The following is a 21,583-nucleotide window of genomic DNA, read 5'->3' on the forward strand; positions in this document are numbered from 1 at the left end:
CAAATGTCATCTAAACCAGCTCAACAAAAAATTAACCAAGATTCCAAACAAGAAATTTTTAGTCATCGTAAACATTTAACTATCACTTGCTTCTTCCAATAATATTAAAAATGATATAACCTGTCAAAAATGTTAATGAAATTTTGGACAGTCTTTATTGCTAACAGACAAAAACATCTGTTTCGCATCATATTATTTTACCAAATGGACAAACTACTGGTTGACACTGTGTTTATTTTGCATCACATGTTGATGCTGCTTGTGTTGTCATTACAATACTGTTTAATTGACTTACATGCAATTCTAATAATATCCATGGCTTGTCAGGATCTCAAGTCTCCCAAGCTAAAAAGTTTAGAAATGTCCTTTTGTGGCGTGGGAGGGTGAATGTCGGATATTAAGATGAGGATGTTTGTCTTTACACCAAGGTGTGAACTGTTTGATAGTGTTAATAGTGCAGAAGCAGTGTGGTGATTGTTGTGTCAGTTCAGTATTTGTGGAATGATGTAGTTGGTGAAGAGATAAGATCATTAGTTTATAGTGTTCATAGAAAAGGGCTCAGCACACACCCTTGTGGTGCTCCAGTGATGGTGTTGAATACAGGTAGCATGGTTGTAACCTCCTGAACAGATGGCAAACTGTAACAGTTTTTTTATTCATCCATACTGCTTCCCGCACCCCCCACCCCATCCTGCAATGGCATTCTAGGTGCCCCACACCTTGGGAACCGCTGGCCTAATGTATCAATATGTCTGAAAGAACTTCTATATGCTCTGAGTAGGAGCATGTTTCTGCAAAATAATCTGCTACTATCTCAGTTTTGAGAAACTGTGGAAATATTATAATAGTAATATCCTACTGCTTAAGCTGTTCATGTTTCAGTTATGGTCTCACCCTGTCATTATCATGTGATGATAACCATTGTCTATTATTAATCTTTCTTGAAGCGCAAGAGTCCATGTCGATTACGGGTGAAACTCCTTCAGATTTGCGATGCATGTAAATGAATCTGACCTCCGGCACAAGTCTCACTACTTCAGGTGTATCTAAAAACTCAAAGACAGAAAGCTTCTTTAAGCTTTCAACAGCCACTCTCATTCATGATCTGATTCAAAATCAGATTCAGTAATTTGCATGTGTATGGAGTGATGTTGGGGGCCTTATTTACTTTTCTTTCCCCTGTTTTCAAATAAAAATAGCAAACATTCTGATCACATATTTGCCTCAGCTTTGAGCTACTACCACCCACCTCTCTGACTTATCCAAGATAAAAAACACTAGAGAACCCAAACATACACTAGGAGAAACTGATATTCAGCATTTGCCCTCCTGCAACGTGCAATGCATTTTCAGGACAAAATTAAGGAGAACTCTAACTTTATTTCACAAGCTCAACTGCTGATGTTCCATCATGACTTTTATTACATTCACACGTTTCCTTCATGTGTCTTATGCTAAGACAACTCACCGCTTATACTCCAGTACAACAGCATAAAGTCACTAACTTAGAAAGGTTTCACACACATGTTTTATGCAGCTTTGCTATTGCCTGCAAGATCAACTTTATAGATTCTCTTTTTCTTTGTTTCTTTTGTTTCTTTAGGACATGTGCTCTGATTCTCAATGCATTAGCATTCTCTTTTTGTCACAACAAAGGCAAAGCAGTCACACAAGTTAATCCCCAAGCAGAGGATAAAGATGGATGGGGCGTTGTCTTCTTCACCCTTGCTCTAGGGTGCTTATTTCTTTCTTTTAAATTACAGATAGTGACTGGTATTCAGAAAGCCATCAACAACATCAACATAGGGCTTTTAAATAGATAGCCTGTGCTAACATTGGACACAGAATTAGTATCATTTTACTATGTTTCTCAATATTTTTCTCTGAATCTTTTTCCTCCTGGAGCCTTTATTTACAATGTATTTTTTGCCTTGCAGTGGTTTCCAAGGGAACACTCCAGTCTTCAATTAAACTGGGATCTGGTTCAGTCTGACCTCGCCGCTGCCATTCAGGACCCTCACATAAACTTATATTAAGACATGTTCATGTGTGCTACAGTATTCTCAAGTGCTTCATGACGTCAGGTCACATACTAATTTTGAATCAGATCATGAATCATCTTTGGACTGCAGCTCTCTGAGGATCAGAATCTGAATACTAAATAGGTTTTATTAAACAGCCACTAGGTGCCTTTTTTCTTCCTTTTATTAACTTCCTGTGAGCTTCTGGCTGTTGATCATTTGATAATCTTTGTAGATAAAACACACAAATACAGGAAGAAAAGCGCACTATTAATTATCTAATCTCTTTTTCATATGATACACGACTTTAACTCATACTTTTTGTATTAGAAAGTAGAAAAATAATATGTGGGATAATGTAAATGAATTTATAAAAGTTCCTTTTGGCTTCCTTCAATAACTTTGATGTATTAACAAAATCTTTATTATATATGAGAAATCCAAAGAATGTAGATTGCGGTTATCAATGTTCATTTGTGGTGGCATCATCACGTTCCATAGCTCATCACCATGTAGAATGAATTTGAAAATTATTCAATACCCTGGAACATTTTAACATATTGTTGCTTAAAACCAAAGATTTCATTGGGCTTTCAAATACTTGAAATAGTGTAAAATAGAGACAACAAATTCTGACCCCTTCACCATTAGATTGCATGGAGAACATCTGTGAACTTAACCTTTTAACTTTTTCCACAATTTCTCAATTGGATTAAGGTTTGAAGGTTGACTGGGACATTTAGACATATGATTAGATTGATGTCTTTCCATTGTAGCTTTGTTTGTGTTTAAGGTATTTGTCCTGCTGGAAGATAAACCTTCAATCCATCCTCAAATCTTTAGCAGCCTCTAAGTTTTTTTTATTCAAGGATTGCCCTATATATACACCATCATCTGTCTTTCTATCAACTCTGGTGTGCTTCTCTGTTCATTCTGAAGAAAAACATTCACACAGCATAATGCTGCCACCAAATGGTTCCTAGTTGAATTGGTGTTTTCAAAGTGCAGTCTTATTTTTCCTTCACAGAGCTTTTGTGTATTAGTCAAACATGTGTTTTTGGTTTTTTCTGACTATAGAATCTAATTCTTACAGAAGAACTGAGCAACTAACATTGTCATCAGACTTTACCATCAGGATCTCTGCAGAAACATTGCCATGTTTCTCTTGGCTGCTTGTCTCGGCTGTCAATTTTGATGAACAACAATTTCTTGATCATTGTATAGCTGCACCACATTTTTTCTGTTTTTGGGTGACGGATTGAACAAGCTCAGGTACACGTCCAGATCTAATAGTGCTTTAAATGTTCTGTCTGACCTGTTTGCTGTGTTTCTTAGTCTTTATGAAGCTGTTTGCTTTAATAATAATGAACACACATTGCTGCTGAGTCCTTCACAAAACTAAGCAGTAATTTTAGAAAGATAAATCCTTTGAAATGCATAGTTTTATGCATACCCCACATCTCACTCCAAAGGCTTAGCAAAAAGTAAATTGGTTATATTTGTAACAGCTTTGGAACTTTGGAAAGAAAACTGAAAACAGGCTTTATTTTGGAATAGAGACAAAGAATAACAAGTTTATAACAGTCAAAATCAATACAGAGGCTTTGGAGGGGTTGAGCAAATAAGTCAAGCTCAACATGAAGCTGGAGACAGCAGGGTGTATGGGTGAGCATGTTGTCCTCACTGAATGAATTAGGTGTGTATCCCTCCTGCTGTCATGGAGGAATGTTTGCTCTCATTTTGTGTTACATTGCTGAATTCTGTATATTATTTAAGAATAAAAACATTATTTCATGCATGTTGATGCATTTTTGTTAAAATATTAATGCTGAAAGACCTTTATTTTTTATGTGCCACATATACCCTTTTAAATTCTAAGAAAATTCTTGAAAGCCGTTCAGCTCATTAAAAGATGACAGTAAAGCATTCTGTGCTACGGAGAGTTCCAACGACCTGGCAACAATGACAAATTGAATAACATTACAACACCCACAAACATGCACATTCTTAAGATCAACTAGAAATGTGATGCAGAACCATGGGCACCAGGGATATAATTAAATAATTAACTGACAGCTGTGCCCTTAAATCTGAAAAGAAATATATAATGTTGAGTTGGAGGTTGGAAGAGCTAGAAATTGAGTATTTGTGGTTTGCTAAGATGGACATCTAAAATAGGAAATGAGAGACTGGAATTTTTATTAAATTTTTTATTTGAAATAGTGCACCAGTGTTGGCTCAAGTTGTTTGCAAAACGTTGAACCAAATGTGTTATGAAAAATAAAATGGCTTCTGCATTAGCAAGGTCGGTTCCCAGTCAAGCAAGCTTATGCTGAAACATTGTCCTCATGCTGTTAAAATGTGTACCAGAAGCTCATCCACCATTCTTAATCTGTCTTAATTCTTCATTGCCATTTTATCCTTAATGGGTTCATCCTTGAACCCATTAACTAATTTGTTGGTTTGCCAGAAAGCTCCATGACGAATGTGTTTCATTATTATTTTTATCATTATTATTTTGTTTCTTATTTTGCATATCCGGTGGTGGGCAGTGCTTTCTGTGGTCTTCACAAGAGCCTTTATTTCACCCTCATTCTCATCTGGCACATATTTCCCATTTATTTTCTCTACTTCTTTTATATTCTCTTTTCACTCACCCTTTAGATGTGTACAGAAAACATGTCACTGGAAAAAAACTCACAAAGGGCGCAGGGAATATACAAAAAATAAAATAAAATAAAATAAAATATTGCATTTTGATCCAGGCATGTAGAATTCTCTTTACAATATTTTTGTTTCGTTCTACTGTGGCCATTGAGCTGTGAAAACTCTTTAAATAAAGAATATGCTTCATTTCTTGAGTTTTGAATAAAACCTAGAGAACAAAGTTATATGAAGTACACTGTAAAATGCAACATGATTTATCTTATTTTGTATTTTTGAAATCAGATATTGCACAAAAAGGGAAAGGGAAAAACAAACAAAAAAGAAATTGAGATCGGTAATAAAAAAAATGCAAACTTTAAAAATTAGAATTGACTTATCAGATAGTCTGATATTTCTGGCTGAAATTAGAAATAATAAAATCAGAGTCTGCCTAGACTACCAGTCTGCAGTATGTTTTTTTTAGAAGCTGTTCACTAATCTTTGAAAAGGTATCCATACCTCTTGAAGATTCCCATATTTTGTCATACTGCATTCACAAACTTTAAGGTATGGCAAAAAGCTGTTATGTGATAAGTGAACATAAGGTTGTGAGGTAAGAGGAAAATCATAGCTTTCATACAAGTGAAAATTTCAGTATCGGAAGCATCTAAATACGTGGCAAGAAACAAATATTCTATGAAGACCAAGCATAGCAGACGGTTCAGGGATAACGTTATGAAGAAGTTTAAATCAGGTTAAGGGTATAAAACAACATCACAAGCTTTAAACATCTCACAGAGCACTGTCCAATCTAATCCATATGGAAAGAGTTTGGTACAAATGCAACACTGCGATGCAACAGCCAAATAACTAAAATGACTGGACGGGCCTTAGAAGATTTTAGTGAAAGTTCAGTCCTAAATCAAACTGAGAATCCGTGAAAAAACTGAAAACTAATGTTCATAAACTGTTTCCATCCAACGTGACTGTTTTTTAGCTATTATGAAACAAGAAATGGGCAAAAATATCAGTGCCTAGTTGTACCTCACAAGACTTGGCAGCCATAATTGAATAGTACATCAATTTAGTCTATAAGAAAGAAAGAAAGAAAGAAAGAAAGAAAGAAAGAAAGAAAGAATAAGGGAAGAAAGAAAGGAAGAAAGAAAGAAAGAAACAAAGAAGGAAAGAAAGAAAAAGAAAAAAGAAAGAAAGAAGCAGTAGTGCATTCTTCCTCTCATGATTATCCTATTCCCTGTGAAGATCTATCCCATATAATTCCAAACTGTGTACCTTTTACTCCGTACCATATATTCTAGTACACCTTACTTAGAGTGGCTTATTTGCATCCTCAAGCAAACTATTTGAAAGACGTTGCAGAAGACAGATAAGCAGATATATAAAACCTTTGTCTGTCTAAACACCATTCCAATAAACATTGTCACACAAATAATGTATGCTTTCTCTGATCCAGCTGTAAAAGGTGAACCAGAGGAATGACACTCAAAGTCAGCAAGAGCCCCTGGTGACCAATTAGTACCAGAGCTTCAACAGAGACCGAGGGAACGCAGGAGTCTGTGTGGACCTTATTAGCACCAAGTTCTGATCTTTTTTTTCCTCCTCCACACGGATTCTGTAATATCGAAAGAACCAGTGGGCAAAGAAATTTAAGCCTTGTCATGCATGATTCACCTTTAAGCAGACCAACTGCTGTGACAGGTGATGCTTGCAAATGCATCACCTTGCTTGCAAATGCATCACCCATTAGTTGTGAATGGAGTCAAATAAGAGAAGCTACACCTAATAGTGGACCCAACTCTGCTCCAAGATACCTGAGTGTTCGGCATTGCATGCAGAAATCTGTCGGATATTTTCGAGCAGTCCTAAAGCTCCACGCTACCCTCTGCTGGTGCACGGCTCAGCTGCACATTTCTAATATTGATTAGTCAGCTGATTAGTCAGCGCTCTGCAAAACAGAAACTGCGTTACGATTTTAATCAACAGTATAACCAAAGGTTTACCATATGGGACAAAAATGCATTTGCTGAGGTACTATGATGACCTGCATCCGTCTGTTAAGTGTTAAAGGCTGGCGCGTGTCGACCCCCATCTCTTCCCACGTTTTAAGCTGTGCACGAGCCTTCCTCCGTCCTCTGAATGTGATTCGGCACGTGTTTGTTCACACCTCACATCCAAATGGCTGCTCAGATAAAGAGAGATCAGAAGTTGCGTTCCACAACATACCAAATGTCGAATCTAAACTCAAACATATCAAATACAAACTTGTTTAAATAAATAAATAAATAACCCCAAAGCAATGCTTTTCTCAGCTCAAATCATTTCACGAATTATTCATAAATTATAATTCTTTGATAAAGCTTTATGCGCAAATAGAAATATTAGAGGCGATTTTTATATATATATAATTTTGGGCATCAGTTGTGCATTCTCTACAAACTCTCAGGAAATTTTGTCCCCCTCAAAATGATATTTGAAATGAAGCAAACTGACCATGTGGCCGTTTGTTTGCCAAGTGTGACTTCTCACCTTTACGCAGTGGTTGATGGAGACACTTGGGGACGCGTCAAAGTCCAATTTGGCACGGGGCTTCCTGCAGGCCCTGATAAATACCAGTTTCCTGCCTCGAGACACACTTCCGCAGGGGATTTTACTCTGACCACATCAACGCAAGGAGAACATGGAGAATAGCGGCGCCAGCAGTGGATTGGCGTCAGTACGCGATGGAGACGATCCAACACAGCAGAACAACTTGTGGAGACCGTGGAACAAAACTGAGGGCCAAACTGCCCAATTTACGGTGATTTTTGAATAGAAAAATTGTACAGTATTAAAGATAAAATACTTTAAAAAATTGTTTCAGACATTTTATTCTGCTTTAACTTTCAGACTCGGTTTGTGCATGGAGAGATTTCCAGCGCACAGCCCAAGATTCAACAAGTCATCCACCCAGTAAAGTAAGAAAAATCTAAAGAACTTTTTTTCCCCTTATAAAGTATCCAGAAGTAATATTAATTGATAATATGTCTATTTTAAGACTGTTCTGGCCAAAGTCGAAATGTTTTGACTATCTGTACCGGGATGCCGAAATGCTCCTGAAGAACTATCCAATCCAAGCGACCATCTGCCCATATGAAAACTCCAGCAGCGATGAAGAAGGCGAGGATGAAGATGAAGAGGAGATAGCGGAAAAGGAGCACAATTAAACCCAAACAGTACATGATAGTATGATATTTATCTTTCATTTAAGTTATTCTTGTACATATATGCAAAGAGACTTTCATTTCTATACCTAAAAAACATGTATATAACTAAATTATTCATCAAACATTCTAATTTTTGGGTAATTTGTAACATTGCAATAAAGACTTTCAAAAGAACATTGCTCTCTTCATATGTTTATTAATCTGAATTAAACAATTACAGAATGCCAAGGCTAAGTTTTAGTTTCAATAAATTTCTGACATGTATATGGGTAAATGAACCAATAGTGGCATAATAACAGAAATCCAGCTTAACATAAGACCCTTACTTGGAAATTTGTTTTTGCATGTAGTTTAGTTCTTCCTACAGATAAGTGCAAATTCCTAAACGCCCCATTCACATCCTGCACAGTGTTACCCGAGGTGTTAAAGGCAGTCAGGAAGGAACAGTAATGAATCAGAGAGAGGTTAAAGGAAAACTCAGAGAACTGTCTCTCAACTGGTGCAGATCAGTAAAAAAATAAAAATAAAATAAAATAAATACAAACGAAATTATTCAGTTTAAAGATAAGTTACTGATGTTCCTTTCTGCTTTGCAGTAGCAAATGCATGTTTGTACATTTTGAGCAGTTCTAATCTTTTCATTCAGTTTTGATAACGCAGACCAGGGTTTTTTATATGTGACATATAAAAAATGGCATTATGCTCCAGATCTGATATGCAGTCACTGTATTATTATTTTACTTGTAATAAAAATACCTGAACATAATGATTTCTGTGTAGTTCTACACTGAATATATTCTGTCAAACAGTTCTTTTAATCTCAAAGGGGTCAGGCTCCCTTCTAATTTTGTTTAATGTGAGACTCAAACTATTGGTGAGAAAAGATTATTGCATGTGTGACTAATTGTGTTATCCTTAGTATTTTTCAGTGACTCAACCAAAAAAATTTAAGTGACTTTGTGACAGTCTTGTAACAAAGTGTCTAAAGATAAATATTAGAACTTTCCAGGTTTAAACTGAACAGGTTCATCCAATCAGCATAGACATTCTTAATAAGCCTACTGGAAGATGAATGTGACAAAAAAAAAAAAAATGTTTTCTCTTAAAAATGCTTCCTTTTAAAATGTTTGGAGACTGGAGTTAAAATTAACCAAATAAACTTCAGGAAACCTGAAAAACCTTTGTTCCAGACCTATAATGTTACATAAACAATTACAGTAAAATTGTTCAAAACGTGTTATCCAAAGATTCTCCTGCTGAAAAAAAATGCATCGTACAGGTTATTACAACCTTCATGAACAACTCATTTGACTGATAAATGCCAATGAATCTTATTTTACTCTTAAATGCTTTGTACTGAATAAACTATTTTGTATAGGTAAGAAAATACTGTTAGCTGTTCCACAACACTGCAGCAACTGCATGTACAATGCAATATTTTCAGAAATCTGCTGCCACAAAAACAGTTTCTTCCCCCAGGCAGTCTTTCAACATTTCTGTTGCCCAGATTGACACCTTGCATATTTCCACTGATAGTCTCATTCACTATTTGAACTTTTTTTAAGTTAACTTAACTAATTAATTAATTAAGTTAATTAGATATGCATGTTTATAAGAAAGAAAGAAAAAAAACCCCAAAATTTTCCTTTGTTTCCACATTTATATTTTGAATGTCTTTATTGATAGCAAAGGAGAACCAAAGTCAAATTTATTGTGTGTGTGCACAACTTGCCAAATAAAGCTGATTCTTATTCTGTGCTGATGAGTCGCTACTGCCATAACACTTTTACCTGTTTGTTTTTTTTTAACATAGAGTGTACTCCTGGATCAGTGCTTCTGGGATTTTTATGTTCTCCTCCAGTTGGTATTGACAAGAAATTGTATTGTATTGATGAAAATATTGAGATGATTTTTATAGGTTGTTTGATGATAACAATAATTATTTCATTTATTTGAAAATTAAACTAAAAAATTGGTCATAATTGTTTTGACAACTTATTTCAGTAATTGGAAAGACAACCACCAGAGCACACAAAAAGCACTTTACTTTATTAGTGCGTCACAGAAAACTTGGAGACTTGTTCCATTCTTGAACTCTTCAACTCAGCTGCCTGTTTGTGGGAACTTCTCCTGGGTTGCCTTTAGGTGTTTGGTAAAGTGTAAAGTCTGCACACCTTTTTGGTGGGAAACATAGTGTCCTCTGGAAGGGGTCACTGTGGTGCCTCTGTAGTTGTGACCTCCACTGCACTGAACCAAGTTGGAGTGTTGATTATTAACTGATACTTGGAGTTTCATTCACATTTTCTTTAGAGCTCACACAGGTACAACTGAAACATTCAGCCTTACAACATAAAGTAGAAATAAAGACTTTAGGTTTGCAATCAAGCAACATTGCATAAAAAACTAACTGGTTATATAAAATAGAAATCTGTGATAAAGTTCTCATGTCTTTTGTAGCATCTGAGCTTTCTGAACCTTCTCATATGAGAGTGTCAGATCCATAGTCAGTAATCTTGGTGTGAAATTTGTCTACCTCCCTCATTAAATTTAAAATCAGTGATTCCCTTTATGATGGACTCTGTGGGTTTATGTACACCAGCTGAAGCAGATCTGACACCAAGATTGCTGAATTCAGTTTTGGATGGAATAGTAAAACTTTATGATCACCAATCTTATTATAATGTTATATTGTTCTAATATTTTAAATTATAGTTGTACTTAATGAGGCATTCATTACTTTTTTGAAAAGTTCCAACTTTATCAAGATAAAATAAAAAAAATGTATAGTTTGAGTTTTTCTAAAAAAAAATATATATACAAAAAAACCACACACGCCCACACACACACCCATCTTCAAATAAAGCCATAACAATGAGTGGAGAATATTTTTATTAATACGAAGGGCTGGATATTACTTCAACACTACTGTGTGAGTTTCTATGTTAAATCCTGAACATACTTCTGTTTTCATTTCTGAGCATTTGATTTCAGTTTCTTTTACTTATGTATCTCAAACAGGTCTTTTGGACAAAAGAAACCATGTGCATACATAACAAAAAACAAAATAATTAGCTTACCACTACTTTTTTTGTTTCAAAATTAGTAGGAAGAAGTGAACCTTTAAGTAGTCCTACTCCTTATCTCAATTTATTAAAATACATTACCTAGCGACTGAAAATTTATCCGAAATTTGAAGTTAAAGCCATGTTATGGTATTAATATGCCTGTTTAATATACTGTTCTAAAGAACCAACAAATAAATTATATTGCATTTACAATATTATTACAAACTTACTCTCAAATCAATTCCTACACAGTGTTGTGTCATCTTGTAATTATTCTCTGACTGCAGCATGCAGAGTGCAACTGCTGGTATTCTCCTGTGAAGTTTAACTACAGGTTGTGGTGTGATCACAGACACCAGCAAGGTGACAAAGTGCGACTCGGCCAAGCTGAGGATGAATCTATTAAGCTCTGCTTCCCACAGTCACACTTCAAGTTAAACACAGGGAATGCAGAGAACATGCTGGTAGAGTTACATCTACTTTATTTCATTGCTGTTTGCATTAGTATTCAGTTATGAGTAAGAGGGTGGTGTCGCTGTGCTACTTTTGCTCAGGTTTGTGTTGTTATGTTGATATTTTAGTTTATAGTGGGCAATTTAAAATAGGTAATAATTTTATTATGTATTTATCAACATCTTGTGTGTATTGTAATTAATTGCTATTGAGATGTGTACTCAATATGTCAAATATTTGGATTATTGATATTGTATGATGTGTGTTTTCAATCCTAGCTAATGGGGATTTTAAACAATAAGCTACTTTAAAGTATTTTAAAGGAAATACGTTGTGCCAATGTGTGTGTTTGAAAAGAAAGTGCACCTCCATCTTTTTAGTCTTAAGCTTTTTGGGTGCTTTAAAAGATTTGTGTGTTAGTTTAAAAACATGGCCCACATCATCAGTCAACCAATGTACTTTTTTAAGAATTATTAGATTTTTTCCATGTTACATTCACAAATGTAGCTATTTGTTTGGATATTATGTAACAGGCCAACAAAAAAGTAAGAGAAGTGAAAGGAAAATGACACAATTGTCAAAAAGTAAGTATCTGAAAAGTGTGCATGTATAGAAACTTGTTTACTCTGACCCTAAAACAGTCCAATGCAATCAAATGCCTTCAAGTCACCTTATTATTAAATCTAGATCCATTGTGTTTAACTTGAACATAGTATGAATCCAACACTTCTTTGTAGGCCCTAGGGGTTCACTGGTGAGGATTAGTGAACAAGCAGCATAATGAAAGCACAGCAGCCAAGTCAGGGAGAAGATTTTGGAGAAATATAAAGTTTTAAAACAATATCCTAAGTTATAGGAGAAAACTGAAAAGCCAAGTGACATTTTCTCCTGTTCTTCAGATGAATATACCTTTAAGTGTGTCCTTTGAGTGTCAGACTCCAGTCCTCAAGGGTCGCTGTCCTGCAGTTATTAGATGTGCCACAGGTACCAAACACTGGAATGAAATGGCTTACTTACCTCCTCCTTGTGTAGATCAGTTCTCCACAGCCTTGCTAATGACCTAGTTATTCTATTCAGGTGTTTTGCAGGCACATCTAAAAGTTGCAGGACTTTTAGATGTCCAGTCCTCACGGGAATTGAGGACTGGAATTTGACATCCAAATGTTTTTCATTTTTAATAAAAATACCTTACCAACACATGGCGCAAAATAGCAAAAGGGTGAAATATGTCTCCTGCCTTGTAATAGCTTTGTAATTCCACCTGGAGGCGATGTTGTACTTAAAAAAGAATTTGTAACTTACATTGTTGAAATCCTAATCAACAAATGAGGAGTATTTTTTGTTTGTTTCTATTTTCATACCATAACTTGTACTTGTAGCCCTAAATATAACTTACAATATATGTTTTACTTATAATGTTAAATGAAAAACATTTACCATTTACATTCTTACTTTCCTGTACGTTTAAATGCATTTTAAGTCAGATATTAGACCACAGTAGGGTTTTTCATTGTGTATTCATTTTTAAATGTAAATCTGCCTTTATTGCGAACATAATTTGAATACTTTAGATGTTATAACATAAATACTCATAAAACACAATAAATTACAATGACAAAAAATGTAACTAAACATATTCTAAAAGATTTTAGAATTTATGAAGTAAAAACATTATAGCTAAATAGTTTTTTAATAAATATTTTTACTTCAAAATTCAAAAGATCAATTCTTCACTATTCTCACTAAACCAACACCAGCTATACTGTTTGTGCTAATTATCAATCAACCACAGTATTCTTTTACAAGCTGGAGAAATAAAGGTATCACTGACATGTTTAATCAGGACAACAGCAAAGTTCCGAAGTGTTTTTTTTTTTTATTAATCCGAAAATATATGAGGTAAATATTTTGTTTTTGCAGTGAACTCACAGACATCCCATCTCCCACTCCTGAATGAGAAAGAAAAAGCTGATGTGTTTCTCTTATACCTCACTACCTTACCCTCCACTTAAATAGTTAGTTTGGTCTTTTCTCCCTGAGATGGAGATAATTACAATTTCAGCAACGTTTGTCAGGTGATTACCTCATAATCCCCTATTTCATTTGATAAGTCACGCATTGATTTAACTCAGAGTTGGACCTAATGGAGTATCTTTTCCACCGCCACAGTGATTTGTATGCTGGGCCAAAAGGGCGTCTGTGGATGGGAGGCAGAAAAGCAGTCAGTCTTGCTTCTTTTTCCTGTCGCTTATAGTGAAAGATGAGCAACAAGGAGGCAGGTTTAATCACAGCAACCTAAATGTAAACAGTAAATTACTGCACAGACTAATGGTTAGAATAGTCCCTTTCTCATAAAAAAAACTCCTGTTGTCTTTCTTTTATATTCTCGGCTTCTGCAGCAATAGTGGAGAATAAAACGATAAAAGATAAGATGAGAGAAAACGAAAGAGGCCTGTTTTGTATTCACCTGTCTCTCTGGATCAATAAAGGTAATTTGGTCTGATTCCTCCCCGTAGGCCTCTTAGCAGACAGAAGGGGAGAAGGGTCAGCCGCTGCTGAGCTGAAGGGAGCTGGAATAACTTATAAACACACTCAACAAATTATTCAAACTGCTTTTTCTCTGCCTTGACAGGAGATGCACTGTTGGTTATCTATTTGATGTACAACCTGGGGATGAAATGAATGGTTTTGTTGGTATTTGTGTCATTGGTGAAATTCAACCCCCCCCAATTTAACCTAAACAAAGAGAATAAAAAGACTGAAAAAACCTGTTATTGGTACTAAGGCCCCAAGGTTTTGTGGCTTAAAATCCTTAAAATGAGGTGGCAGCGTTTACGACAGCTCCTCCTCACACCTGTTGCTGCACTTTGCAGGATAGCTGGCTGAAAGGACAGCGCTACCCCTTCTCTAACCTGTAAGAAGGACAAATTTGACCATTTAAAGCATCTCAGACACACAGAAAACATGACCGCATACAATATGTGGAAACTGTAGTTGCACCACCAATCACTCCAATCAGGTTATTCTTTTAAAACGTAGTTGGCCCGATGTGTGCTGCTGGCTCCAAGCTTGACTAATACAAATAATATCAGCTTTTGTTACTTTATAAAAAGCAATAAAATTAAAATGGATAGGCATTTGAAACTGCAAACACATTTCATTCTTAATAAACTAGTAATTAAATCAATGAGATCATGTTATACATCTTTGTATTAAACTTTACAATTGATACCATGGTATTGGGAAGCCAAGGTATTTTTATTGAAGGTTGCAAATTTGTGAGAATCTCATACTGATCCATTCCTACAGCTAAAGGTTGTCACAAAACACTTCACAGAGTGGTTCTAGTACCTATACTGAAACAAAGTTTGGAAGGAATATTCCTAATGTTGAAAACTAAACTGTCAGTTTCTATCATTTACCGTGCATCAGAAATGTCAGATGGAAAGAGGAATTCATTCAAACGCAGCAAAACCAGTCTACACCTACAACAGGTTACTTTTTTCTTTTTTGTCCAGCCCTTTGAGTTTACTATTCTTGGTCACAACCCTTACCTTTCAGCTACTGTATTGTTCCAGTCGATCTCATTTGTTGGTTACAGGCATGGAGGTTGCTGTCTATCATGCAGGGTCACCAGTCTGAGAGGAATGCTCGGTGTCAGGAGGTGCCAGAAGAGGTTGGATGTCCCAAGAGACACAAAACTCACAAAGACTAAAACCCATCACCAGACAGTAATTACTGCCCCCTTTTTTGTTTTGTTACTTACACCAATGAGAAGCTCAAATTCCCCATAGGAATGTTATCATTATAATTGTTTTCTGTTCTTGGTACAAATGACTTCAATAGCTTTTAATGGCTAAATTTGGGGCTATACTTTGATTTCATTGACTCAAACATTTCCCTGCACCGTTAGAATGTAATTAAATGTTACTCCAAAAGTTGCACATCAAGGCCATATTTGTTTTTTGTCCTCATTAGAAAACTTGTGAATAATTATGTTGGAATGTTTGTCTACTATTAGGGAACACCTGGTAAAGTTCATTGTAAATAGTTGAATTTCTGACACAGACCTATTGTTTGAGCATAATACATACATTTTTAGTTGGGTTTAATATGGTTTAAAACTAATATTGTCAGTCAATGTCTTGCTATAGATACTAGTTTTGTTCAGGTTTTAATGTCTTAATATTAAAGTTGAAGACTTTTGAGGTTGTCCTGATTCTCCCTAATTCAGTCAATCGGTTTTGTCCAATGCAGAGGCAGCAAAGCAGATCTAAAGCATACTTGTTGATTGACACGCTACACTAAAAACCTACTTCAGGTCACTGTGGCCTAGTGGTTCAATCATTGTATCAGCCCTGAACCTTTTCTCCAGATATTTGTCATCTTCATGTGGGCAGAGGCAAATTTCAGTCAAAGTCGATTATACTGATTTTGGAGCATAGGTTTGTTTTTGAATCTGCCCCATCAATGCCAATGGTGACATAGCTGTGCATCCACCTGTACTTCTGATTAAATTCAATGATGTTGTTTTCTTTCATTTAGAAAACTAACATTTGAAAAACATTATTAATAAAACCAAATTAATACAAAATTCTTGCTCATGATGTGTTTGCATAAAACTCTCACTGCAACTGTATTCTCACCATATATACCTATCTTTGTATCACACAACTACTTGCCCTCCTATACTCAGTTTCTGCTTCGAAAGGTGAAACATTGACTGCTGGGAGGATGCAGAGGTTTTTATTGTATGCTGATTGCAGAACACAAGGGCTGGAGGGGTTGACAGTGCACCTAATAGAGGTGAAGAAAGGGCAACCGCAAAGCTTCTCCAACACTACCCAAAAAGATGCAGTGTGATTGACTTTAATGGGGGATTGTGCAAAAAGGGATAAGATGAGGGTCAACACTGCTATAATAAATATCCCAGGGCCTAAATTAGTTTTTTTGTTGAGTTTTTTTCACCTTGAAGAATAGAATTTAATGCCCTCTTGCTGTTTTCTGTCTCATCTTTTATATATATATATAAGATGTAAAGAAAAAAGATTCACATTAGAAAGACAGAAACCTGCTGAAGCAATATCTTGCAGAAATTTGATTAATAGTCTACTTTTGCTTTCCACATCCATCCATCCACTTTCAATTACCTTTCAACATCATTAATTGCTTCTGGAGGAAGCACATATTGATGGTCCATCATGTGCGGGGCTGTTTGAGGCCCGACTTAGCTGACAAGTCATTTCCATTCTAGTACCCTGACCTAATCACCATATCTTATTATCATTCTCATGAAAACACTAATTACAAAGGCAGGGTGAACCTGATTTATGCTAATGGAAACGTGAATATACCACGGATGCATTAATCTAGAGTATAGGACCCTGCGCTGGTGTTAAGTGTGATTAGCATGTGATTACCATAGCATGGGTTATATCTACTGGAAGCCCTATCATTGATGGGCTGGGGGGAAGTCTCTCCTGTCAACAGCAGGGAATGAGACTGATTTATCAGAGCAAGGGGAAATATTGTTAATAATTCAAAACAGGTCATATTGATTGTTGCATTCTAAAACAAATAACTAGTAATGAGAGCATTTTAGTTTGAAATGATGATGGCAACTTTTTTTCTCAAGAAGGATTGGACAATTTGGTTGATTAATTTAGCTTAGAAGGTTAAAAAATAAATTAGAGTAGAAGCAGTGAAAGTGACTTGAATCTGGGGTTTCCACAAAATGCAATTTTACAGACAGGGATGATGTGGCCCTCCACCCCGGGATGCACCCTGTGAGAGGACATTTTTTTTTTGTGAAGAATAAAAAGTTATCTGCCAGCTACTCCCTGGGGAGTGAGTGCTAACTGAAGTAGTGCAAAATTTAAGCAATGTGAGAAAATATGACCATATAGCATGGCTAGCTGATGACATTTAAATCAGATTCCAGAATTAAATCAAGCAATAGACAATATATTTTTGTTTGTTTGTCTGTTATTGTTTTTGCTTTTTTGTTGATAATCCCACAAGAAGCATTTTACCACTACTCTTGAAAGACAAAATTACAAGTGAGTAAAAAAAAAATCTATCTATCTATCTATCTATCTATCTATCTATCTATCTATCTATCTATCTATCTATCTATCTATCTATCTATCTATCTATCTATCCATCCATCATCTATACATCTATCTATCATCTATCTATCTATCTATCTATCTATCTATCTATCTATCTATCTATCTATCTATCTATCTATCTATCTATCTATCTATCTATCTATCTATCTATCTATCTATCTATCTATCTATCTATCTATCTATCTATCTATCTATCTATCTATCTATCTATCTATCTATCTATCTATCTATCTATCTATCTATCTATCTATCTATCTATCTATCTATCTATCTATCTATCTATCTATCTATCTATCTATATATATATATATATATATATATATATATATATATATATATATATATAGATATATATATATATATATATATATATATATATATATATATATATATAGGTTGATAGTTTGAGAACCACATGCTGTAACCTCTGCATTTGGCCCATGCCGACCTTTGGAATCCACATTTAGCCGACTTCTATTTTGTTTGTTTAATGTAAACTGATCCGTGGCAGTATTTCTGTTTGTTTTGTGTAACAAATTTCCAATTACCTACTTGAAATGACAAAAAATATTTTAAAACATTTTACAAATAAATACTTAAAGTTTTTTTTTTTCAATGACAGATGTTATGCATACTTCTCAAACAATCAGATTATATGAGATTAAAATGGATTAACCCAATTGATTCTCTTTTCAACAATTCTTACAAATCTTTACTCAGAATGATCATTTGTTGCAAGGTCAAAAAATATGTTTGTTATCTTTTACTTAATAGCTTTGGACAAAAAAATAGAAAGCTCTGACAGTAAGTTGGAAAAGTTTTTGATTCACAGGCAAAAGTGAATAGTTTTGTTATTGCCTTTGATAAGCGTCAGTGAAATTAACTTTGAAGATGCAGCATTTCTGCTCACATCACTTTACTGCATATAATATACATAATCATTATGTAGCATTTAATCTTGTATTAAAAAGTAATCTCCAGTCTTTCTTATCAAAGCCCACAGATGTGCCGAGCACAACACTTCACTTTCCGGAGTATCTCCTCTGTGCCATCTGTTCCTGTGTCCAGCTTCCTCAGTGGAGCTTCCAGCAGGCTTGGGATGGTGCGTTTGTTTTGGGAGCCACGCGAGCACAAAGAACAGGGGCCAACTCTCTATCCCTGCTTTGATCCATCTATTCAGTGGAGCCCAATGCTCTCCCCCCATCCACTCTGCCCCAGCTTGCACTTGCCTGGGTGGTTGGTGTGTTGGGTTGTGCCCTGCACATGGCACTCCAGCAGAAGGAGCCTATTGACGAAAGAACAGATTGGTGTTGAGTGTACCTGATGGCCATACCCCAACTACTCTAATCTGCGCCCCCTCCTTTTCTTCTCTTTCTCTCTCTCTCTCTTTAGGCAATGACAATCCCTGTCTCCATCTTTGTAATACAAATTGCCACTGTGTAGTTGAGTTAAGAGAGTGGCAGAAGCCATTGTTGTTTAATCTGTATCGAAAAGCAGAGGTGATGCTGAGTGTGATCCTTTTCTTAGGAAGGATTAGGGCTGGTTTCTCTCCGTTAGCCCTCTTTTGGTAAGAGGCAGGAAAACTGGGTGAAACTAGCCAACAGGTTGAGAAAAATGTGTGTGTGGAGAGTTTGTCTGTGGCTGAATTCATCTTTAGCAGAGCTGAGGGTCATCTGGCTGTAATAGGTGTTCTCAGGTGTTGGTTTTGATGTCTGCGGCTCTGTGTTGTTTGCTATTGGGAATCAGATCCTGGCTTTCTCCTTCCCCCCTCTGCCCCGCTTCAGTCCCTCTGCACCGCAGCTAATACAACGCTCATTACGCCGCTATCGATCGGCCCTTTCTGCACACTAAAGGGCAAGGAAGTCTTATCCTCTTTTTTTCTCCCCTTTGCCATTTTTTTCTATCCTATACCCTTTTCATAATCTGTTCTTATTTTTTTTTCTACAAGCCAACATATAGCCCTTCTCTGAGAATGGCATTTAAGTGCCATTCTTTTTGGCTGCCTCAGTTTATATAGACATTTGTGCAGGATGTAAAGAATTGATACTGTGAACCCCTCCTCCTCTGCTATCCAGCTCTATTACCATCCCTTCACGCTTCTTATTATAATTTTTTTTTTTTATCTTGTAAGAGATTTTGTGTCTTGTAAAATAACACCCAATTTATTATACGGATCTTTGTAGAAGTATGCAGCCTTGTGTGGGTGATGTCATTGAAGGGAGTCTTGAATTATAGCATTATACAACTAGTTCACTACATACAACAGTGCAATATGCAGGAACTGCATTAGACAAACGTGGGAAAACAGCCATGTTGCAGACTTAATGGTTTAAGCCTGCATTGTGGATTTCTGCATTCTCTTTGTTTGAAATATATACATTTCAAATGTCTTTAGATTTACCCGGTATATTCAGTAAAGTAATTTACCACTTTTTCCTCTTTTTCTCAACACTTTTATTCCTGCTTGATGATTTTACAAATGTCACTGTCAAATTCACACACTATTTTTTTACAGTGTAAAATATTTTTTTAAAGTTTTGCAGTTTTTTTCTGATATAGAGACATCCTAATAAAACACTTTATTTATCATGTCGTAGTCAGTTTAACAGAGATGTGAGTCTTATTTAAAACTCAGCAAATCCTAATAACTGATCTGTCCATTTTCATCCAATATAATATAATATAATATAATATAATATAATATAATATAATATAATATAATATAATATAATATAATATAATATAATATAATATAATATAATATAATATAATATAATATAATATAATATAATGTAATATAATATAATGTAATGTAATATAATATAATATAATATAATATAATATAATATAATATAATATAATATAATATAATATAATATAATATAATATAATATAATATAATATAATATAATATAATATGGAGAAAACAACAGGATTTTAGAATAAAAAATATTTAAAATGGGCAGTCTTGCAGTAACTTGGCAAACTGTCAAAGCAGAGATGTTAATAGTGTCTGTAAGGAAAATTCTTTCCATTGCTGTTATAATTTTTTACACAGCTTCATACATATTATTTTTCTTCTTATTGTTTTGATTCATATATTAGCTTTTTATGTAGCTAGAGAATTCTACCCAGTTGTTTTCCTTTTAAATGAAAAGTTTCCAAATTGGTATAAAGTATATGAAATGTGTTGTAAGTGTTGTTAAGCACGCCAACTCAAAAGGAAAAATGAAGAAAATATGCAGAATCTTATATGAGTATTTAAACATTTCAGCGTCACATTTCCATTAGTCTCAATCAGTGGGTCATTTATGTTGCAATGAAACAAAGACCAAAAAATTAAATTCAGCAAAGCTATTTGTCTCAAAATTCAGCTTCAAAATATAGTATCTGTTAGCTTTGAATGTGTTAGGCTAATTTTTTTTTAACTGGCATGGATTGTCAATGTTGATGTACTTGGAAGGAGAAACAGTATGACAATTTTTTGTGCACATCAAAGAGTTCCTTCAAGACAACGGTCTTTCCTTTCTGTTGACAGAATTTATTTGCATTTCTTCTGCTGTGGTAACTCAGCAAGGGGTTGTCTGTACTTTGACCCCGCAGCTCCCAAACCACATTGATTGTTAAACCATAATTGCTTGCATACCATACAACAGCATATTTTCTTGACTTTGCTTTCAATTCTTCCAGTTCAGTTTTTTTGTCTCCTCAATGTATTCCTCACTAATCTCACCCAATCTTTACAGCTCAGTTTCATGTTGGAGAACCGTTCTGTGTGCATAGACTCAAAGGTGGCGCTACGTCTTTTGCTGTTATGCAGGTTAGATACCTCTGACCCCCTGCTACCTCTATGTCTTTGTTTCACGGCTGACAGAGGGAGTGCCAGGGCTCCTCCGGCTCGGGTGATTTATGACCAGCAGCTGCTCTTGTAGCCCATGACCCACACAGCTGGGTGTCAGATGTGGTCTCCCCTGTAAGCAGAAACTTATCTGGCAACTCAACATCAGTTTAAAGCCGGACAGAGCGAGAGAGAGAGAGAGAGGAGG

General features: G+C 35.4%; 1 protein-coding gene across 1 annotated transcript; it reads left to right on the top strand.

The window, feature by feature from the left end:
- The first annotated feature begins 7,079 nt into the window (after positions 1-7,079).
- ripply2 (ripply transcriptional repressor 2) lies at positions 7,080-7,926 on the top strand. Its single transcript, XM_044107348.1, has 3 exons — positions 7,080-7,482; positions 7,572-7,639; positions 7,720-7,926. Exons 1-3 carry the CDS (start codon positions 7,363-7,365, stop codon positions 7,886-7,888), a joined length of 357 nt encoding a protein of 118 aa, XP_043963283.1. The 5' UTR covers positions 7,080-7,362; the 3' UTR covers positions 7,889-7,926.
- The last annotated feature ends 13,657 nt before the right edge of the window (positions 7,927-21,583 follow it).

Source organism: Gambusia affinis, linkage group LG22, assembly GCF_019740435.1.
Source record: "Gambusia affinis linkage group LG22, SWU_Gaff_1.0, whole genome shotgun sequence".
Lineage (NCBI taxonomy): Eukaryota > Metazoa > Chordata > Actinopteri > Cyprinodontiformes > Poeciliidae > Gambusia > Gambusia affinis.

Coding starts and splice junctions, on each gene's coding strand:
- ripply2 (XM_044107348.1), top strand. CDS start 7,363: ATGGAGAATAGCGGCGCCAGCAGTGGATTGGCGTCAGTACGCGATGGA. Junction 7,483..7,571: donor GCCAAACTGCCCAATTTACG/GTGATTTTTGAA, acceptor TTTAACTTTCAG/ACTCGGTTTGTGCATGGAGA. Junction 7,640..7,719: donor CAAGTCATCCACCCAGTAAA/GTAAGAAAAATC, acceptor GTCTATTTTAAG/ACTGTTCTGGCCAAAGTCGA.